Source organism: Diachasma alloeum, unplaced genomic scaffold, assembly GCF_001412515.2.
Source record: "Diachasma alloeum isolate Michigan unplaced genomic scaffold, Dall2.0 Dall_scaffold_00185, whole genome shotgun sequence".
In the NCBI taxonomy this organism is placed as follows: domain Eukaryota; kingdom Metazoa; phylum Arthropoda; class Insecta; order Hymenoptera; family Braconidae; genus Diachasma; species Diachasma alloeum.
Window position 1 is genome coordinate 1143040 of NW_021680351.1, and position 20264 is coordinate 1163303.

Consider the following 20264-nt stretch of genomic DNA (forward strand, 5'->3'; position numbering starts at 1 on the left):
GGGGGGGGGGGGGGTAAGCAGCCCACCGTGCGAGAGTTTTGCCGACTACTAAAACCCATCAAGTATAACTCATCTCCGGGTTGGGAGGGGGGAAGATGCACCTTTCGCAATTACAACGATGTGCACTGGGGATATAAACGAGATAGAGGGAGATAGCGGGGGGATGATGGAACTAGGAGCGTGAAATTGAAGGAAAAATGGGGGAACAAAGAAGGCTTTCGCACATTCCGGGGGTTTTGCGGCGGGATTGGAGGGGAATTGGGAGGAGGGGGAGGGTAATTAGCCACTGGTCGATGATGAGGGGACTTTTTCAGAGGTGGCAATTGAGTTTTATTAGTTTTACTCCGCTTCTCAACCTCTGACATGACCGGCCTGTCAATTATTTCTCTTGTCATTTTGTCATTCGAAGTTTTGAGTAATTGTAGTAATTATTAATTGGGATAATGGTTTGACCTGTTTAAGATTGCTGTAAACATAAAATTATGTTAAATTTTGTTTTATATTGAATTATATTAAATTGAATTGTTAATATTGTACTTGAGAATAATATTTATGGATTAAAAGTGCGTAATTTCGGGTGAAGGGAAATCGTCCACATTGATAATTGGAAATTAATTAAATTTTGCAAGGTAACGCATTTATAATCTTCGTCATATTTTTCTTTTTTTTTAATTTAATAATAATATCATCTAAATATTAAAATATTACATATTGAGAAAATGAATACTTCTTGCAAGTACATGGGTATTTGGCAGAAATAAATTTTTTTCTCAGTGTAAAATGGATTTTTTCTGTCAGTGGAGGTTTGAGATTGAGATTTTTATTTTTTTCAATCCACTAAAGTAGCTCTACCCTTCGGCCGGGCTACGCTGTACTTTTGGATATTTTCAGTTTATAAATTTTTCAACTAAATTGCATGGAAAAAATTTGAAAAAATTCATACCCCGTCAGTATTGTCTAAATTAAATTTCCCAAAATATTGATATTTTTTCAAACATCTCCCCTTATAAATAAATAATAAAACTTGTTTGCAAAACGGTGGATTATTTTTTATGTGGTATCAAAAAAATTCTTGATTTTTTCACATCTAATGAAAAAAAATCTGATTTTAATCTTTGATTACAATGGAAATGCTGATTTTCACATAACACTGGGTTAAATCCTGATTTTTGAACCTTTCTTCTTTGAAAAACCAAAACGATAATTAAATTGAGAAAAAAATTAGAATTCGAATCTAATCGAGTTTTCTGCAATTTTTCTGCAGTTTTCAATAATCTTTGAATTTACCGTAAGGGTAAAGCTACTTTAATCCAGTGCACGGAGAGAAATATTCAATAAAAATTCCATATCTTTCCCGTAATTCCGGAGCGAAATGTGATTGTAGAAAATTTTACGGAATTTTTCCGTAGCGTTCCGTAATTTTTATCTGAGTCTCCTGTGAAAAATTACGATATCGTCACTTAAATTTTCTGACTCGATTTCGTAATCGGTGAGTGACTTGTGAGTTCCCTAATTTTTACTGAACATTTCTCTCCGTGTGACATTTCCAACAATCTCCAACCACATTTGTCACCAGTTACCAGTAAAATACCCATTCTTACAACATTTATCAACAGGATATAACAACTTTAACAGAAATAACCAACCGGATGCTGATGTTAACCCCCTTGAGCTACCGTAGTACCGGCGTCTCGTCGGGTTAGTCCCTTTTACCACTGGCTCTCGTAGGGAGCGTCATTAATAACTCGAATGGGCGCAGGAAAGGTCCGGGGATAAGTGCGGTTTACTTTCTTATTGGAATAGCTTCACCCGGCACCATCAAGCCGCACACACAGCCCTGGTGCGGCCACAGTGGCTCAACCACGGCGCTAAACGCGAAACAACGGGGGCTGCCGTGAGAAATATCAACGCCAGCGAGAATATCTCCCTGGGAGAACCAGTGGTTTGTCGACAATAAAACGAAAACATTGTTTTATAGAAAAAAATTAAAGGGTGGGGGGGGGAGGGGAGGGGGAAGTGGGATGAAGACGTAAGGATGAGAACCAACTCCATCTGAGGATGAAAGAGACATCAGGAATTGTGTGGAGTCTTCACATCTTCACTTTTACATTTATGGTTTTACTTTCGTCGGGGGCTTTCACACGTTTTTATGGCGTTAGACAACGATAGTTCGGTTTTGGGGTGGAGTGGCCTGTTGTTGGGAAGATTGCGGGGGTATTTCAGTTTGAGCGCACTGAAGACGTTTTTTTTCGCAGATGTTGAGTGATATCTCAGCGCAGGATTCGTATTTACTGAAGATAAAAGAAACGTGAAGTTGGTTTATGTCGACGGTTGTTTTTATTGTGAAAGAAATAGATATTATCAAATGTTCATAACTTCTGTGTCACCTGGGCCCTCAAAGTTTACGTAACAAAGACACAATGCCGTATTAAGCAAATACTAAAGTCGCAATCCCAATTTTCGTCAGTCAATAATTTACACTGAGAGAAAATTCAATGGAAATTTCAATGGTAAACTACGAGGGAATTGTCAAGAAAATAATAGTTACGGTAACAGTTAACACTGTAGATTTAACTATTACATTAAAGTGAAAATTATATCATAATGTTGGTGACACTATTTGAGATAGTAAATCGAACGATGAATCCTTGTTTAATCTACAATGTTTATTGTTACTGTAAATATAGTTTCTTTGACGATTCCCTTGTAGTTAAAATTACCATTGAAATTTCTCTCAGTGTATTCGCTCATTATCTTACGATCTCTACAACACAAAGCAGGAATTTAAACAACAACAGTTGCAAAAAGACAAACTCACTGTCGCTTATACCGAAATATCTCGAAACTGAGTGACCGCTAAGCCGCGGTATTTTCCAATTCTTCAAACGCCAAAAATTTTTTCTGCGTCATGTTTTTCATTTTTTCATGTGTGAAGTTTAACTTTGTATCAAAATATATCTAAACTGCCTAATTGTTGATCATGAGGAAAAGTATAGTATTTCTTAATTTTTTCAAGCCACTAATTATTCCTCACTTCCCAAATTTTAATTTTTTCATGTTTATCATACGCAAAAATGATCAATTTTTACTTCGCAGATTTTCATACATGAATTCTAAACTCTACAAAATTCATGAAAATTCTTCGGTTTCCCAAATAATTCGAGAAAAATCTTTGAAGACCTACGGTTGTCTGGAAAACTGAAATTTTCCGAAGAATTCAAGAAATCTTTTCAGTTTTCTAGGAAATCAGTTCATAACCCTTCCCTCATTTTTCAACAATTACAGATTTTAATCAGATTATTTAAAAAAGTAAAAAAAAAGAATTAATCGAAAATTAAAAATTATTCATTGGTGTTTCACTCTTCATTCTCATAGTTCTGAATTAATTCTGAAATTCAGGAACAGGTGCCCAAACATCTTAATTCATGTTTGCAATTCCGACAAATTTTCTTTATATTCAGACGTTTTTTACTGTGCAAAATATCTACAAAAGTTTGTGAAATTCAACCACTAATTTTTCTGCGTTGAACACGCCAAAAATTTCCGAAATTCCCGGAAAATTCAGAGAAAAATTTTCAACAGGGAATAAACGAAACAGGGGAAAAAAGAGTGGAATGAAAGGTCGAAAAACAAAGAAAGGAAGACGCAATTTCTCGGTGTGGAATCCCATCGTGGAACCATCGGTAGCGGGAAACTTTGTATCAAAATATATCTAAACTACCTAATTGTTGATCATGAGGAAAAGTATAGTATTTCTTAATTTTTTCAAGCCACTAATTATTCCTCACTTCCCAAATTTTCATTTTTTCATGTTTATCATACGCAAAAATGATCAATTCTTGCTTCGCAGATTTTCATACATGAATTCTAAACTCTACAAAATTCATGATAATTCTTCGGTTTCCCAAATAATTCGAGAAAAATTTTTGAAGACCTACGGTTGTCTGGAAAACTAAAATTTTGGAAATCAGTTCACAACCTTCCCCTCATTTTTCAACAATTACAGATTTTAATCAGATTATTTAAAAAAGTAAAAAAAAAGAATTAATCGAAGATTAAAAATTATTCATTGGTGTTTCACTCTTCATTCTCATAATTCTGAATTAATTCTGAAATTCAGGAACAGGTGCCCAAACATCTTAATTCATGTTTGCAATTCCGACAAATTTTCTTTATATTCAGACGTTTTTTACTGTGCAAAATATCTACAAAAGTTTGTGAAATTCAACCACTAATTTTTCTGCGTTGAACACGCCAAAAATTTCCGAAATTCCCGGAAAATTCAGAGGAAAATTTTCAACAGCGCAAAAAAGGGAAAGGAATCGCTCTCGATCGCGGTGATAGACATACTCACCTACTGATACTCATCGGGAATAAAAAGGAAAGCGATCATTGAACAGCTCTCCGGCACTCGAAGCAAGAGCAAAAACCCTCTCCAGGGAATAAACGAAACAGGGGAAAAAAGAGTGGAATAAAAGGTCGAAAAACAGAGAAAGGAAGACGCAATTTCTCGGTGTGGAATCCCATCGTGGAAGCATCGGTAGCGGGAAAGTGGAGCGGGATTCGCAGTAGCGTCCCCGTGGTTAATGTTGTATGGGTGTTTGTAAGGGCCAGGTTGGATAGTCCTCCCTCCTAGACACGCATTCCTGGAGAAAACCGCATCCCGTCCTCGGGCAACGATCCGAGAGCGAGTCCAATCCGCACTGGCTACGGGAATATATCCCTCTTCCTTCGACCCTATCGTCTAAGCACTTGGAGATATTTCTCTCTGTTACACGTACAGTCGGTGCTAACCTTCTGGATACTTCTGTTCTCCTTTAACTTCTTTTCTTGCATGATCGCCGCCGCATTTCAAACGTCAGCGGAATATCTTTCTACGTTGGGAATACGAGGTGAATGCAGGGAGATGGGGGAAAATTCCGAGGTAGCGGGGTCCTAATGCCTTCTCTTTGTGGGATTAATTGGGGGTGTGGGTGGGAGAGGGGAATTCATTGGATTTTCGTAATATCGGGGCGCAAAAAAAAAATACGCGTGTATTATTGGGATTTTTTTTAGAACATCTGTAAATGCTTCGGAAAATTTGAGAATTTTCTAGATGATATTTCTTCCAATTATTCGGACGCCTTAGAATTTTCTCGCATTTTTTTTAGCAAAAATACCGAATTTTCTCTTTTTTTTTTTTAACTTTGAACTCTTTTTAAATACAGAATAATAATAATAATAATAATAATAATAATAATAAAATGAATACGCCTGTATGATTGGGATTTTTTCAGAAAATCCAAAAATCCAAAAATTTTTTCAGAAGACTTCAATATTTTTTGGAATTTGAAATCCCTCAATTTTTCCAAATGTCGGAAACTCTAATTTTCTCGATTTTTTTTTGAAAATTACCTAATTTTTTTTGGAATCTGAAAAGACCTGAGAATTTTTTTCAATTTTTTGGAAGACCACAGAATTTCCTCATTTTTGTTTAGCAAGCTCTGGATTTTTTGGAATATAAAAAACTTTTCCTTCTATCGTGTAAAAACTCATAAAATTTGTATAATTGTTCAAAAAGAGAATGTTCTAAAAATTTTCAGAAAATCGTCGAATTTTCTTAAATTAAAAAAAAAAACTCCGTGTTTTTCTCAATAAATTGCTCTTGAATTGATCAATATTCACTCGTAAATCAATTAAATAAACTACTTCCATTAAAATAATTTAATAATTTTCAATATCCCCTCATCATCATCATCATTATCACCCCAACCGCTGCAAAATAACAAGATAACTGCCGACCCATTAACAAAACTATTTTTTTCCACCCACAAAAACCCGAATGATGCAAAAATGATAGAATATGTGCGTGAGCATGTCCAAATGGTAGCAATTCAATCCCCCCAAGAATCCGAGGTGGGGTCGGTATAATTCCGATAGTCGCAAGAAGCATAATGAGAGGGCAAAACTGAAGGAACTCCGCGAGGAAAAAAAGCGAAACCCGACACGAAACAAGAAACGAAGGAGTAGCAAATGATCTTGGTGATTTCGATCGGTAACGCTCAGAGCAAAAATGAGGGCAGGAGTTGAAGAAAAAAAAAAAGACACGAGGAGAACATGTAAAGGAGGTTCCAAGCAGAGACTGGGTAATGATGATCATTGTGGTGGCGTTGATGGGCTTTGTTGCGCTTCTGCGTGCGCACACCAGGGGGACGGACGGCTCTACTCCGCATGCGCTTGCACATGCTCGAATTAATAACTTTGATCTCATGAATTCTCGAAGGATCATTATCACCTGTGGGCAATAGTCTCGTCCGTAATTTTTTCATCGATTTTTTTCGTTCGCCTCGGCTATTGAAGTTGCACGGCTAAGATTGAAGGAAAAAATTATTTTAATTTAATGCTAAAGAGAACATTTGAAGGTACAGTGGAGGCTTCGTATAAGGTACCTCTCTATAAGATACCTCGCGCTCCGAGCGCTCGAGGCCTACCCCCACTCTCGGCACTTTTATCGCCTCCCGAGTGTTTATGTTCCGTGGACTTATTATAAGATACCTATGGCCCCGGTCATTTTTCAACGGGAAGAGAGTAGTTATAAGGATCAAACGGTGTTGAGGGTCAAACGGGAGGGACGAACGAAGTCATCATGAGGGTCTAATGACCTTAAGGGGGGTCACACCACTTTTTTCAAGTAATGGAAACATACATCGATTTTTTTTTCACTTTTCCCATCGAAAAATCGTAATTTTTCGTCTGTGATTATTCTCGAGTCCACCAACAATCCCCCAACATCAACTGCCATTCTATCACGCGGGGTTATGTTTAGAGAGAAAAGGGAACGCGGCCGATACAAATTCAAAACATTAAACACATAAATTGATTAGTTATCGATATTCATTCAGTAAAAATGAAAATTTCATTGAATTCCGGCGCAACGAGCGAGGTATCTTATTTGAAACCCGCTGATCCCTATTTTTCGCCTCTTTATGGACGCGCGTAGTGCGGGCACGGGGGTTCCCGGAATTCCACTCTCCTACTGTCGCTAAGGTATCTTGTACGAAGCCTCTACTGTTCTAGACTGTTGTAAATTTTTTGAAATTTAAGTAACAGATGCATTTGAATTTTCAATATTCTGAACTTAAATTCAATTTCATTGCCATTTTCTCCCTAAATAAGATTCAACGTCACTCTCATGAGATTTACTTAATATTTTCCGCGAAATTTCAAAAAATTTCCAACTCGTTTGACGTCAGAATCTCTGAAATTCTGTTGTTACTCATTTTATATGATCAATTATTAAAATGTTTAATCAATGTTAAGAAACTCTCATCATGGACCATCTCTATAATTTCTGCAAACAATTCTTTCAAGCTAAATTTCCGTGGGGATGTTCATAGAAACTCTCTTAATTGAAAAACAAATCAGACTTTTTTCTCAGATAAATCGCCAACTCTCGTTAAAATCGTCGGCTTAATTCGCCTGCGTGTTCTCCTGATATCACGTACGGATGTGCCTCCAGGTGGTGGGGGGCTATGAAAATTACACACCTTTCGATTTCACATCACCCGGAGGCAAATCACACGAGTGAATTCAACACACACGAGAAATAAGTATTGTAAGAGTCGTTTTAGTAATTCAAAGTGAATTCATTTGCGTGTTGTAATCCAATGTGTCAATGAGAAAACCTGTCGTGGGGATTTCCGACAGGTGGATGGTTTATCGTGGAAATAATTCAAGGGATTTTTGTTGGATTCGTCGAGTAAGATATCGAAGAGGAATTCTCAGTGTCAGGGGGGATGACAATGGTGATTAATGGGCTTTCGTGGTGGAGATGTAATTATTGGTGACGTGATTTTAAATAATTTTTTTCATTTGCTAATACAAAATTATTTGAAAATCATGTGGAACACATTCATTTGACGCTCTTTATTTATTTTTTAGAAAATTGCATTTCGAAATTTATGTATTTATTACTATTCTGCACACTGTTAAAAAAAAAAATTTCATGGACACTTGACTACCAATTTATGGAATTCAGGGGAAAAATGAAATTTCAGGTCTCACTGAAAATTCAGTAAAAGTCCAGAATTATAAGGGGCATCAAGGCGAAAATTCCTTAATTTATTTGAATTTTCAATCTAATCTGAATTTTCAGTGAAATCGGAAATTTCATGATTTTTTTTCTCCCTAAATCGCATTCAGTGTCACTGCCCTGAAAATTCAAGAATATATTTACCAGAATTTTCTGGTTTTCTATTCATTTTCAGGGAAAAATGGAACGGAAATGAACAATTCTGTTTGATTTTCCCACGAAATTCTGAATTTTCAATGACAAGATTTCCTGAAATTTCAGGGGAATTGGCAAAAAATTTTAACAGTGCAGAATATGTCTGCTGAATTAATAATATAATATATAAAAATTTGAGAAACCCCTCTTAATGCAAACTGAAATGACTTTAAATTTTAAAAAATTAGATTATCAGAGATGTATGGACGCGCGCATGTGTAACTGACCTAGCCCAGTGAAGAACGAAGGGAAGAGGTACAGGCGGAAGATAAAGGATTGAAAAAAAAATTGAAAAAAAAACGAATATATAAAGAAATGGAGGCAGGTAGATACTGCGTGTGCTATGGGGAGTTGGGAGGGCGGGATGCGTGGGTCACAGTGCCCCGAGGGCCAACATCGTGTGTCGAGACTCGTTATGGGCTCGGTATGAACGTTTACAGGGTTTATAAACGCGCCTGCACTATGCAGATTATTCTTGATGGTCAACATTCACGTTTTTTCGTGCATCCTCATTTTTTTTCCTCTGCCACGTCGGGAATTAATGCTTGCAGCAAAAAATGTAATGACGCGACAAAAACAGTCATCTTGCAATAAGATTTAAGATGAATATTTTCTAGGGACTTTTGAGGTTTGGTTTTTATTGCGATTGTTCACGGCACGGAGAGAAATATTCAGTAAAAATTACGGAACAACTCAATGGGGAAATCCGCAATGGGGAATCTTTTTCCGGCAATTTTTATAGAAATGAAAGGGAAGACATCTGAAACGCTCAGTGAATTTTCAGGCTCATCACCGAACAAAGTACGAAATTGTCACGTAATTTTTCCCGAAGAAGTAAAATCTTACAGAAACTCGCCGACTTATTGTGCCTCTAAAATCAAAAATTCTCGAACGTTCAACAATTTTTATGAAACTGGTGAGTTATTTCTACGTTCCGTTCCGTAAAGTTTCTCAATCGTTGGGGAAAAATTACGGAACGACTTGTTGTCCCCACAGCGGTGAGTCATAAGACGGTTGGTTAATTTTTAACAAATCGTAGAATTTACGTGGCGATTCGTACTATTTCAGTTCAGACTCACACTTTTTATTGAATTTTACTTCGCTCGCGAATTACGTTTCGAAACTTAATTTTTACTTTTTTTCTGGTAATTTTTATTGAATTTTTCGCTCCGCGGGACTTTTCATAGATAATGTTTATAATATTCCCCAGATACTGAAACAAATTCTAACCAACTGTACGACACATTTCCCTTGATCGTGAAAACTCCTACAAAAATATCTTGAGATTATAATAATTTAAAACATTTGTTTTTTTTTTTTGTAGAGAAAAAAAACTTCTGACATTCATTTATACTCTTTTTCAGTTCAAAACATTCAGCGAAACAAATCGTTTTTTTTTCAAGGAAAATTGTTCGTCAAGTGACGGAACGGGACAGAATGATTGTAAATAATGGCATTCTGTTTTTCAATAAATGAGGGAAAGAAATAATATATATACTGTGGGAAATGGAAAAGTGGAGCTATCTGCGAGTTACCCTTGTCATGGTTTACCTTGGTTGCAATGGTTGCACTGCCACCCACGTGGAGTCACGTCATAGGCGGTCGTCGGTTCGGTTTTATATATACACACTCAGTGTGTACCTTCATCCGGACGGTGATTATTTTTTTTTGGATTTCTCGTGCGCAGTGCTAATCGTTTGCGCTTTTCTCGGGTCCAATTATCATCGTGAGATTGTTAGGAATTGTGGATTCAATGGAAGAAGTCTTGAGGGGACAGACGATGCAATGACGTCAGTCCGCGTATTTTATTTTTTATTTTTTTTTGTGGATTGATTTAAAAGCTCGTTTTTTGTGTCGGAGGGACTGTTTATTCGCTTTTTAAAAGGATTTTTAGGAGTGAATTGATTAATTAATTCATTTATTTATTTATTTATTTTCATCTCAAATTTCATTTTTTTTTTCCTCTATATCGCAAGCAGTGTCACTGTCCTGAAAATTCAAGAATATATTTACAGAAATTTTCTGGTTTTCTATTCATTTTCAGGGAAAAATAGAACTGAAGTTTACGCTTCTCTTTCATTTTTCCACGAAATTCTGAATTTTCAACGAAAAAATTCCTTGAAATTTCAGTGGTACTTAAATTTGATAATAATTTCTAAAATGTGTGCCGGAAATTTCAGACAAAAATTTTCAACAGTGTAATAGGTAACGAAGAAAGAAATTAGCGTATGCTGAGAATAAATAAATAAATAAATAAATAAATAAAAATAAATTTAAAGAAATTAAAAAATAAAAAAAAAATTTTAAAATACAAATAAAAATAAATAATGAATAAATGAATAAATAAACCTTTTTTGGACAAAACTTCCAGCCCTACGAAAAAACCTCTAATATTTCTGAATAAACCACCCAGTTCTCAATTTATTTTCAAAAATAACTCGGACTTGTGTAAAGCCAAGAAGCCAACGAATCAGATCAGGAAGACCAAAAGAGACGACAGGTGTGCGATTGCGTCTCCAGAATTGCTGTGTCACACGAGAACTGTTTGTAGCGACTGCCGGAGATCGATGAGGAGAGCTCATCGCGAAGATCGCGAGCAAATGCCCAAAGTCCGTCTCACTTAAGCCCCCCCCAACCCCCACCGCCCGCACTCTAATTACAAAAAAAAAATCCATAAACCCCCTCTTAACCACAAAATTAATGTTCTCTGTCTCAGGAATACCGAGAAAGACGCCGTTTATCAACCCCGAGTGAGAGTCCAAGTCCCGGTAGGCCAGCCCGGCTGTCTCGCTCAACTGGCACATTGACCCACGAGGAGGCCTACTTGGACTCGACCAACACTCTCACACGCGAGAATCAAACTCCCCCCGAGTCCAAAGGCTGGTTCAAATCCCTCTCTCGGAAGAACAAAACGAGCACCAAGGTAAAAATTCCCAGAACTCCTCCCCTCCCCTCTCCCCTCCCCTCTCCTCTCTCCCCTCACCTCTCTCCCCTCTCAACCCCAACCGAGAGAAATAAAAAACGCGACCAAGTTTCGATGACTATCATTGTATAATAGGGGGATAAAATGGCGGGAGGGGAAGGGGGGGGAGGGAGTTTACGATGTTAAGGCATTAATCGGTCACTCTGTGCCGCACCATGCATACACGTCTGATAGTTACATGGAGATTTAAACGCGCGCGCCTTGACCACCATTAGGCCAGACCTCCAATTACCAGTTTGATTAAATGCTTAACTAAATTCCCCCCTTCGCTCTCTTTCACTGTGGTTTAATTTAATCGGTAGATTATGTGCAGCGCCGGGGAATTTAACATCAATTCGAATAAGAAATAGTGCTAGTGAAATAACAGGTGGCATCAATCTAGTTTAAACTAGATAAAATCGGTAATTGGGTTTTTTTCATTTCATTATTTTTTGCTTCAATTTTTTTCAGCGAATAATTCGTTGGATTATTCGGTATTAATGGGAAGCATGAGCTCCCATTTATCAGCTGGTAAATTCTCATATTACAGTAAATGATTCGCTCGTGCTCTGATTCGTATGCTCACGGAATAAGATTTTAATCGTAATTAGAATTCAGTTCCTTTTAGAACACAGTTTGAGAGGAAACTCCGTGCGTTCGAGATCTCCACCATGTTTGAGTTCTTTTCTGAGTTCTGTGGCTTCTTTTAGGAAGGATAATGCAAGGAAAAAATGTAACTGAGTTGAGAATATAATATGCTTGAATCAAGTATATTTTATACTCAATTGTGGGACGGGTATTTCAATTCGAAGATGATGGTTTTGTATCAGGCCGGGTTGTAGTTAGGCACTGCAGTCGTTACTCCCTAACATTTCAGTCGGAGACGTTGACTTCCCCCACCATCGACAACGTAAATATGCCTGGGTAAATCTGTGTGTCCCTCTGCGCGACGGGACTGCGCAGTAAAATTACTCTCGGTCCGTGAGAGTGAAACAGATAGATTCTTTCTCTCTGTTTATCTCTGGCCCAGCTCAGTCTCCAACGAAAAAGTAAGGGCTTCCCGAGCATTTAATTCCTTGAATTCTAGCCCCAGAGGGTGAAATGTTAGGGAGTAACCTCTGGAAGTGTCAGAATATTAGGGTTAAAACATTATGGTCAGAATATAAAAGTAAAAAAGTGGGTGTCAGCCAATGAGGGTCTAAATATAAGTCATATATTATGCTTGATCACCGTTTTGGCTTGATATTATTTAAATCCAAACAATTGCAAAGCTGTCATTGAAGAGCAATAAAATCATCTTTAAAAAAAATCTTGATGAAGCCTCCAATAATGGGAAATAATTAAGAAATAATTCAAAATACTTCCACAATTCACCCCGTCAATAAAAATGATTGACTGAATTCTCGCCAACAATCCCCAGAATGTCGACAAAAAATCACGAATACCAGAGAGTGAGATTATGACGACGGGAACTGAAGACGAGGAGGTATCATCAGCTGCTCCAGAGCGCATATCCGCAAACAAGAACATTCGTTTTTGCGGGGACACCGATCAGGAGTCACTGTCGTCTCACCGTGATCTACACAGGTATGACCATAATATCGACTCACCCCTTCATTCTCTTCCCTCTTTCCCCTTCTCCCTCGGCCCTTTTTTTTTTCAATACCACAAGCATTTCCTGTTTCCCCTGACCATTGGCATCCCACTCATTCCAAGTTGAGCCATAAACGACTTCTGCGGTCAAATTGATTCTACGAAGGACTTACAATGTTGTTACGTGTAACTCGGAGTTATACTCTGACGAAACGTACAATTAACGAGAGATTAAATGTATTTTTTTTTTCATTATTTGTGGGTGTCGGGGTTGAAACTATTCTATAGACGTTTCTATAGAAAATTTAAGAGGCTTTTTTCGGGAGAATTGTTCGAAGAGGTTCTGAGGATTCATGTGATTAAATGTATTTTTCAAAATTATTTGTTGGTGTCGGGGTTGAAACTATTCTATAGACGTTTCTATAGAAAATTTAAGAGGCTTTTTTCGGGAGAATTGTTCGAAGAGGTTCTGAGGATTCATGTGATTAAATGTATTTTTCAAAATTATTTGTTGGTGTCGGGGTTGAAACTATTCTATAGACGTTTCTATAGAAAATTTAAGAGGCTTTTTTCGGGAGAATTGTTCGAAGAGGTTCTGAGGATTCATGTGATTAAATGTATTTTTCAAAATTATTTGTTGGTGTCGGGGTTGAAACTATTCTATAGACGTTTCTATAGAAAATTTAAGAGGTTTTTTTCGGGAGAATGGTTCGAAGAGGTTCTGAGGATTCATGTGATTAAATGTATTTTTTCAAAATTATTTGTGGGTGTCGGGGTTGAAACTATTCTATAGACGTTTCTATAGAAGATTTAACAGATTTTTTCGGAAGAATTGTTCGAAGAGATTTGGACGATTCATGTGATTAAATGTATTTTTTCAAAATTATTTGTGGGTGTCAGGGTTGAAACTATTCTATAGACGTTTCTATAGAAAATTTAAGAGGTTTTTTCGAGAGAATTGTTCGAAGAGGTTCTGAGGATTCATGTAATTAAATGTATTTTTTCAAAATTATTTGTGGGTGTCGAGATGGGTACAATTCTATAGACGTTCCTATAGAAATCATTCCTGCAAACGAATTTCATGCCAAAACATCTGCAGACTGTTATAAAATGTGCAGTATATTATTATGTCCTCTACAGTTGTCTATATAATTATTATAGACACGACCAATCGAATTTTCTATAGACATTCTATAGAAATTATGTATCTAAGACTGCGATTTCTTAAATTTCCATAAAATCATTTTTATTCTATAAAGAACTAAATTTCTATTCTCAACCCCAAGTTTCTATAGACTCAGTGCATTTATCGGATCGTTTTCTATAGATTCTAAAAATTCATAAAAACATCCGGCGATTTCTAGACCAATTTTGCAGGGAGAATTGAAGGTCCTGTGACCGATGTCATAAGACTGAATTTCTATGGCTATTATTCTCGTTGCCCAAACTCTCACGTGACTGTGAAATTCCCTACGACCAACCTGCGGATTTTCACTCGCAATATTTTCCGGGATTTGTTGCAGAAATAAACGAGACGATCAGCACGTAACATCGAGACGTGAAAAAACGACAATTAATGCGGTACGCCAGGGAATTCTTAATGGAGCGAGGAAGCCCGCGAGGCATGCGGAGAGCGCACTATCCTCTGGTGAAAGTACCACAGGTGACAGCAGCCAGCAGAGCCAGAATTCACAAAGGTCACAGAGATCTGTTGTGTATCTTCACGCTGCGACCGGTGAGTTTGATGAAAGGAAGGAATAAGCGCGAATCATTTACCGAATTAATAAATTTACCGAAAGAGTTCAGGAATTTAATCGCTACAAATGGCTAAACATCCTTAATTTCGATTCATCGGATGCATCAGAATCATTTGATTTTTCATTTCCTCAATTTATCATTGAATTCATTCAACTGAGTGTCTCCCGCAATGAAAATCGAAAATTCCCCTGGAAATGAATGAATCGTGGAATGAATAATGTCGTCATGATTAATTATTTCGCATGAGTGATGATAATTGTTGTTCCATTCGATTTTTCAGTCGGCGAAATTCCAGGACCGAATGAACGCCGACGGGCCGCCAGCAGGGAGGAGCTCAATCGTCCATTGCAATCGCACACACGTACTGTATCGAGAAGTGTCAGTGTATTAGCACCTTGGAAGCCACGGCACTACAGAGAGCCGTTTGAAATTAATTACGATCAGCAGTATCACAAGCCAACCACAACGCTCCGACGCAGGCAGCGCAGTCGGGACGAGGCGACACTCGGGAGACGGGGCAAGGATCCATCGCGGAGGAGCAAAGACAATTTATCAAAAACTGGTAATCTAATTGTGCTCATCAATTACGATTATTTTATGATTATTTTAATTACGTGTTTTTGCGACTGGACTTTGTATGAGAAACAGTTTGCGGGGAATGTCTCAGGATATCACATCGCGAATTCATAAGCTCGATTTAATAATTCATTATCTTCATTTAATCTTTCTGATCTGATTCATTGCCTTATTGGTTTCACACCGAGATAATTAAAAATAAAATAGGTAAAAATAAATAAACACGTGATTATCATCATTACTATTCTACTTTGATTTAAATATAATGATAAATATAATATTATAATAATGTATAATATTCAATTTTATTAATATTTAGTGAATATTGTAAATATTGTTATTATTATTTTATTATACAAATAATTATCATAAAAATAATTATTTTTATGATAATTATTTGTAAAATAATGAACATTGAAATATTTATAATAGTTTAACTATTTATTTTTCCTTTGTTTTACCACAGGAACGATAAATCGCAGTACATTGAAATCTAAGGACAAGCAAAAAGTTGACAGAACAGTATCAACAGAGTCCCTTCAGCACAGTAGGGCCCCAAAAAATGGCACCTCCAGGGTGGAACTCAACAGGTCTACCTCAGTTCCACGTGATCCAAACAAGAGCGCTGGATGGTTTAAAATCAAGAGCAAAAAGTCACGCCCTTGATGGGATAGGCCATTCTCCAAATGCTAGTCTCGAGTTTTTTTTTTTCTCTCTTAATTAATTAAAAAATGAACTGGTGGGTGAAAACGATCAGTCGTTTTTCTCTCGCTCGTCGCCAATTGTTTAGCAAACACCCTTTCCTCGTAACGTTTTTTTACAGCTTCAGTAGACATTCGAATTTACCAAGTTTATTGTATTATTTTAAAACAAACAAATGCCTCGAAAGAATAATGTAACTACTGTTGAATCATTCCACTTAATTGAACTAATTTTTATTTTTCCTCTCTGAGATTTTCGTCTCGGGGGTTGCTACTCTTTTTATCGAGTTGTTTGTATACACTGCAGTTACACTGACACAGATACACAGGATGAATAAACAAAGGAATAAACAAATTGACAATTACTAATTTATGAGTTTTCGACGATTTTATTGTGATTATTTTGGAGGGGGTGAGCAGACAGTTTTCATTCTCTCTTCCGGATTTATCGCGTGTGAATTTTTTTGGGTGAGATGAGAATGTTATTGCTAAATTGTGAAAAGTGGTCAGAGCAACGGATTTCATTTTTTAGTCGGTGGAGAAATTGATTGGCATTTTTCAATGAATTCGGGCTCATTTTGAAGGAGTAGAGATTTTTGCAATCTTATTGCACCGATTTTTGGGTATTGAGCATTGAAAATGGTTTCTTTTGTCGCGAAGAGGCTCAAAGTGATGAATCAAAGTTGAGATAATTTTAGAATTTTGGGATTATCTAGGTGGTGAGTGCTTTTAGCGCAAAATCGTATAGAGAATTTTTTGTGGGGAATTTTATGATCTGTAAGGAAGGTCTTGTGAGATTCTACGCTAAATCCACTCGTTTACGAGATAATTGCGCAATTAACAATGACATTATACCGAGTTTTGAGAAATCAATTTTTTTCAATCTCCTAGTTACGGAATTATCTTGCTAACGAGTCCTCTGACGAAAAAACGAAATGAAACATTTTTGCAGCTTATGAAGTTCTCCACAAAAAATCTCTTATGACTTTTTCCTCTAAAACCCCTCATTACCGAGATAATTGCACAATTAATGGACTAAAAAAATTGAAAATGTAGCAGTTTCATTTTTTCCATCTCTTAAAAAGCGCAATTATCTCGATAATGACTGATTTTAGAGAAAAATTTGAAAAAAAAAAATTTCCAGAGAATTTCATAATCTACAAAAAGTTTCTGTGACATTTTCCTCTAAATCTATTCCCCACCAAGATAATCCTCAATTAAACAAGACGAAAAATTGTATCATCACGTTTTTTCCTCGTCACCCCTCAACTCTTTTCTCCATCGATTAAAAATTCATTAAATCAATTAAGAAATTGTGATACGCATATCGAGCATTCCACAAACCACTCGGAACTAAGACCAATCTCATTTGTCTGCATGAAACATTACCGTGAATCAGTGTGCCATTACATTTCATCACAACACAAATCAATGACAAAAAAAAACGCAAAAATTGCCGGATGTAATCAGTGCATTCCAATCACAATTCCCCTTAGTCCGTAAGTCCGAGTTAAATCATAAGATAATTAAGAATAGAACTGTTGCAATACATAATAATAATCCATTGTCAATTGTCTGTTCTGTACCGAGATTTTTCTCGTTCTAAAAAAAATGACATTACATTGTAAATACTTGTACTAATAATGCAACCATTTATTATCATGAGTCTATCGTTTTTTTTATTCTTTTCTGTTGCTCGTTGTTTCATGCAAGCCATTAATGTCAATGACAGGGGATCATCGGGAGTGGAGACGGACTCATTGTCCTTGGGATAGTCATGAGAAATATTGCGGTGTAATGGTTAAAGCAGAGAACACTTGGGATTTTTTGCTCATTATTTTCTTCACTAGCGGGATCATTTGGTTTTAGTGGTAATTGTTCCGGGTGAAGGACATTGGGAGGGGCCTGCATGCGGAAAAAACGACCTACTGCCACAAAAATAATTCCTTGGGCTAGGAACAGCATGTTCATTCCGTCAGTTAGCGATGAGTTTCAGGTGAATTTCAGGAAAATCTAGTAAATTCTCTAATGATTCTCTTGAATTTTTTTTGTCAAATTGAAATGTTCAATGGAAATTACTCCGTACAGCTCATTCTATTGAGATATTTTCGACAGAAATTCCTTGGCTCAAATATTGGGGAGGAAATGGAGTGAAAAAAACTTGGAAAATACATGTCGTTTCTATGGAGAATGACTTCGTAGAAAAAGTTGTGTAGAAAGATGATATTCTCATTTTTTCTACTAAATAATTCCTGAAAAATGCGCGAACTTCTTCATTCGATAGGAATTAAATAGAATTTTCTGTTAAATTCTCTAGGTTTTTCAATGTTTTTTTTTTCATGCGCGAATTTGTGTGGAATAAAAAGACATTAGTGGGTTGAAAAATATTTATTCCTCATTTCGGTGATTTCTCAAGGTAAAAAAATTGATTGACAGCGATTTCTATGATGCTGTCTCCCCAGTTGGGGAGAGTTTGTCGAGACAGCAGAGGGCTGTACCAGCGAGAATCATAAACGTCCCTATATAAGTGTCTGTAAAAAAAAACATCACCAAAATAAATTTGTAGATTATTAATCCACAAAACAATGAAAATATAATCTGAATAAAATTATATTCTGTGCATAAAGTCTCTCTCAATATTTTTTCAACTCACTGGTTCCACAGATATTCATCAGAATATTGTTTTTAATTTTTTGTCAATTGTGGAATCAACTAAATAAGTAGAAATGAATAAAATGAACGGATTCATTTGAAGAACTGGTAATAAAGTTTTAACTCAAACTCAAAACTCAATTTTTTGTCTTTCAATTCACATCAAATAATTTTAAATATGAAAAAAGTTTCCTTGATCCAAATGAAGATATTTAAAATCAAAATATTTATTAATATGCAGTAATTCTTTATTTGCATCAAATAAATCGTTTCTTCGATTCAAATGCCCCATTTCATAAAGAGATATCTTTCCTAAATAAAAAAGTAAAAATAAAAAATAAGTCAAATAAAAAAATTATATTTTATCCCTGAAAATGTACGAAAAGTAATGTTTTTCTCACTTTTATTCGGCTTTTCCTCTCCCAACCACCACCCCGCGAGTCCCGTAAACACAAAAGTAAGTGAATTCGCCACTGGAACGGCGAGAGATAAGTCGGTACTTCCCAGAGATGCCACGTACAAGAGAGACCCGCATTGGTTGATCGAGAAAGGCACCAAGTACTTGCAAACACAAAAAAAAATGAAAATTAATTTTGGATATTTTCAGTTTTTAAATTTGTCAACTAAATTGCATGGAAAAAATTTGAAATAATTCATACCCAGTCCGTATTATCTAAATTAAATTTCGCAAAATATTGAAATTTTTTCACACATTTCCCTCTCATAAATAAATAATAAAACTTGTTTGCAAAACGTTGGATTATTTTTTATGAGGTGTCAAAAAAATTCTTGATTTTTTCACATCTAAAGAAAAAAAATTCAGATTTTAATCTTTGATTACCACGGAAATCCTGATTTTTAAACATTTCTTTGAAAAACCAAAACGATAATTAAATTGAGAAAAAGATTAGAATTCCGAATCTACTCGAGTTTTCTGCAATTTTCTTGTAGTTTTCAATAATCTTTGAATTTACCGTGAGGGTAGAGCTACTTTAAACCCCCGCGAGTCACTTATCTCGAGCAAAAATTGTTTCTTCACAATAATCCTTCAGTTTCACCCCACTCTATCCTCGAAAACCTAAAAAACTAACCTTCAAACTAGTGAAAAGAAACAGTATCTGCTTGAAAAATCGTCCAATCGAGCTGGCGGCCTGTACATTTTCCACTCCAATTGCCCCCTTTTTAATGAACGGATTCGTCGCACCCCAGAAAATCGCGACAATCACTAAATACATCACGGAATCTGCGAAAAAATCCAACAAAAAATCGTGATCTAGTCCTCAACAACTGGAACATTTATCGCACCCTAAAATCGTACCCAAAGTCACAGCCATTTTAATCAGTTGTCTATCCGAATTAAATTACTCCGTTTGTCCCTAAAACCGCAGAAATTATTCAAAATTCGAGCCTCGGAATTTTTTCCCGTAACTCCCCCCCCCCTAGACGCGCGCCATTTTGGTTGAACTAGTTACCGACTGGCAGCAGTAGCGAACGGGCACGCGACGCATTCCCGGCTCAGTCGACGGTTCCGCGTGATCTGCGTCTGTTCATCGAGTGTTCTTGGTTGTCTGCTGATGTTATTGTGCGGCTGCTGGTGATTCGCGATGATTTTGGAACGTTAATGGTCTTTTCGACAGTGGAAAAAGCGACTGGTGATGTTACTCGAACGACAAATACGGGTGTTTTGAATTTTTTCGGTGATAATTATTCCTTTTTCCGGGTTATTTCGCTGTTGTTTCGATTGTTAGGGGGGGGG

The 20264-nt window shown here is 36.5% G+C and overlaps 2 protein-coding genes across 5 annotated transcripts in view; one reads left to right on the forward strand and one right to left on the reverse strand.

The window, feature by feature from the left end:
- Positions 1-16225, forward strand: part of LOC107048157 (zinc finger CCCH domain-containing protein 13) — a 129138-nt gene extending 112913 nt beyond the window's left edge. For 3 of the 4 annotated variants that reach the window (XM_015271202.1, XM_015271200.1, XM_015271203.1), the window contains 5 exons: positions 10983-11189; positions 12649-12815; positions 14345-14556; positions 14860-15141; positions 15622-16225. In XM_015271202.1, coding sequence (XP_015126688.1) covers positions 10983-11189; positions 12649-12815; positions 14345-14556; positions 14860-15141; positions 15622-15821 — 1068 coding nt within the window. In that variant the 3' untranslated portion in view covers positions 15822-16225. The remainder of the gene's footprint in view (positions 1-10982; positions 11190-12648; positions 12816-14344; positions 14557-14859; positions 15142-15621) is intronic. The other variant, XM_015271201.1, reaches the window with a different exon arrangement.
- Positions 16226-18229: 2004 nt separating this feature from the next.
- LOC107048060 (transmembrane protein 234 homolog) lies at positions 18230-19967 on the reverse strand. The gene is made up of 4 exons (XM_015271019.1): positions 19827-19967; positions 19600-19751; positions 18910-19069; positions 18230-18387 (listed from the first exon to the last, which is right to left on the reverse strand). The coding sequence occupies exons 1-4, from the start codon at positions 19840-19842 to the stop codon at positions 18299-18301; spliced, it is 417 nt and encodes a 138-aa protein (XP_015126505.1). The 5' UTR covers positions 19843-19967; the 3' UTR covers positions 18230-18298.
- Between the last annotated feature and the right edge of the window lie 297 nt (positions 19968-20264).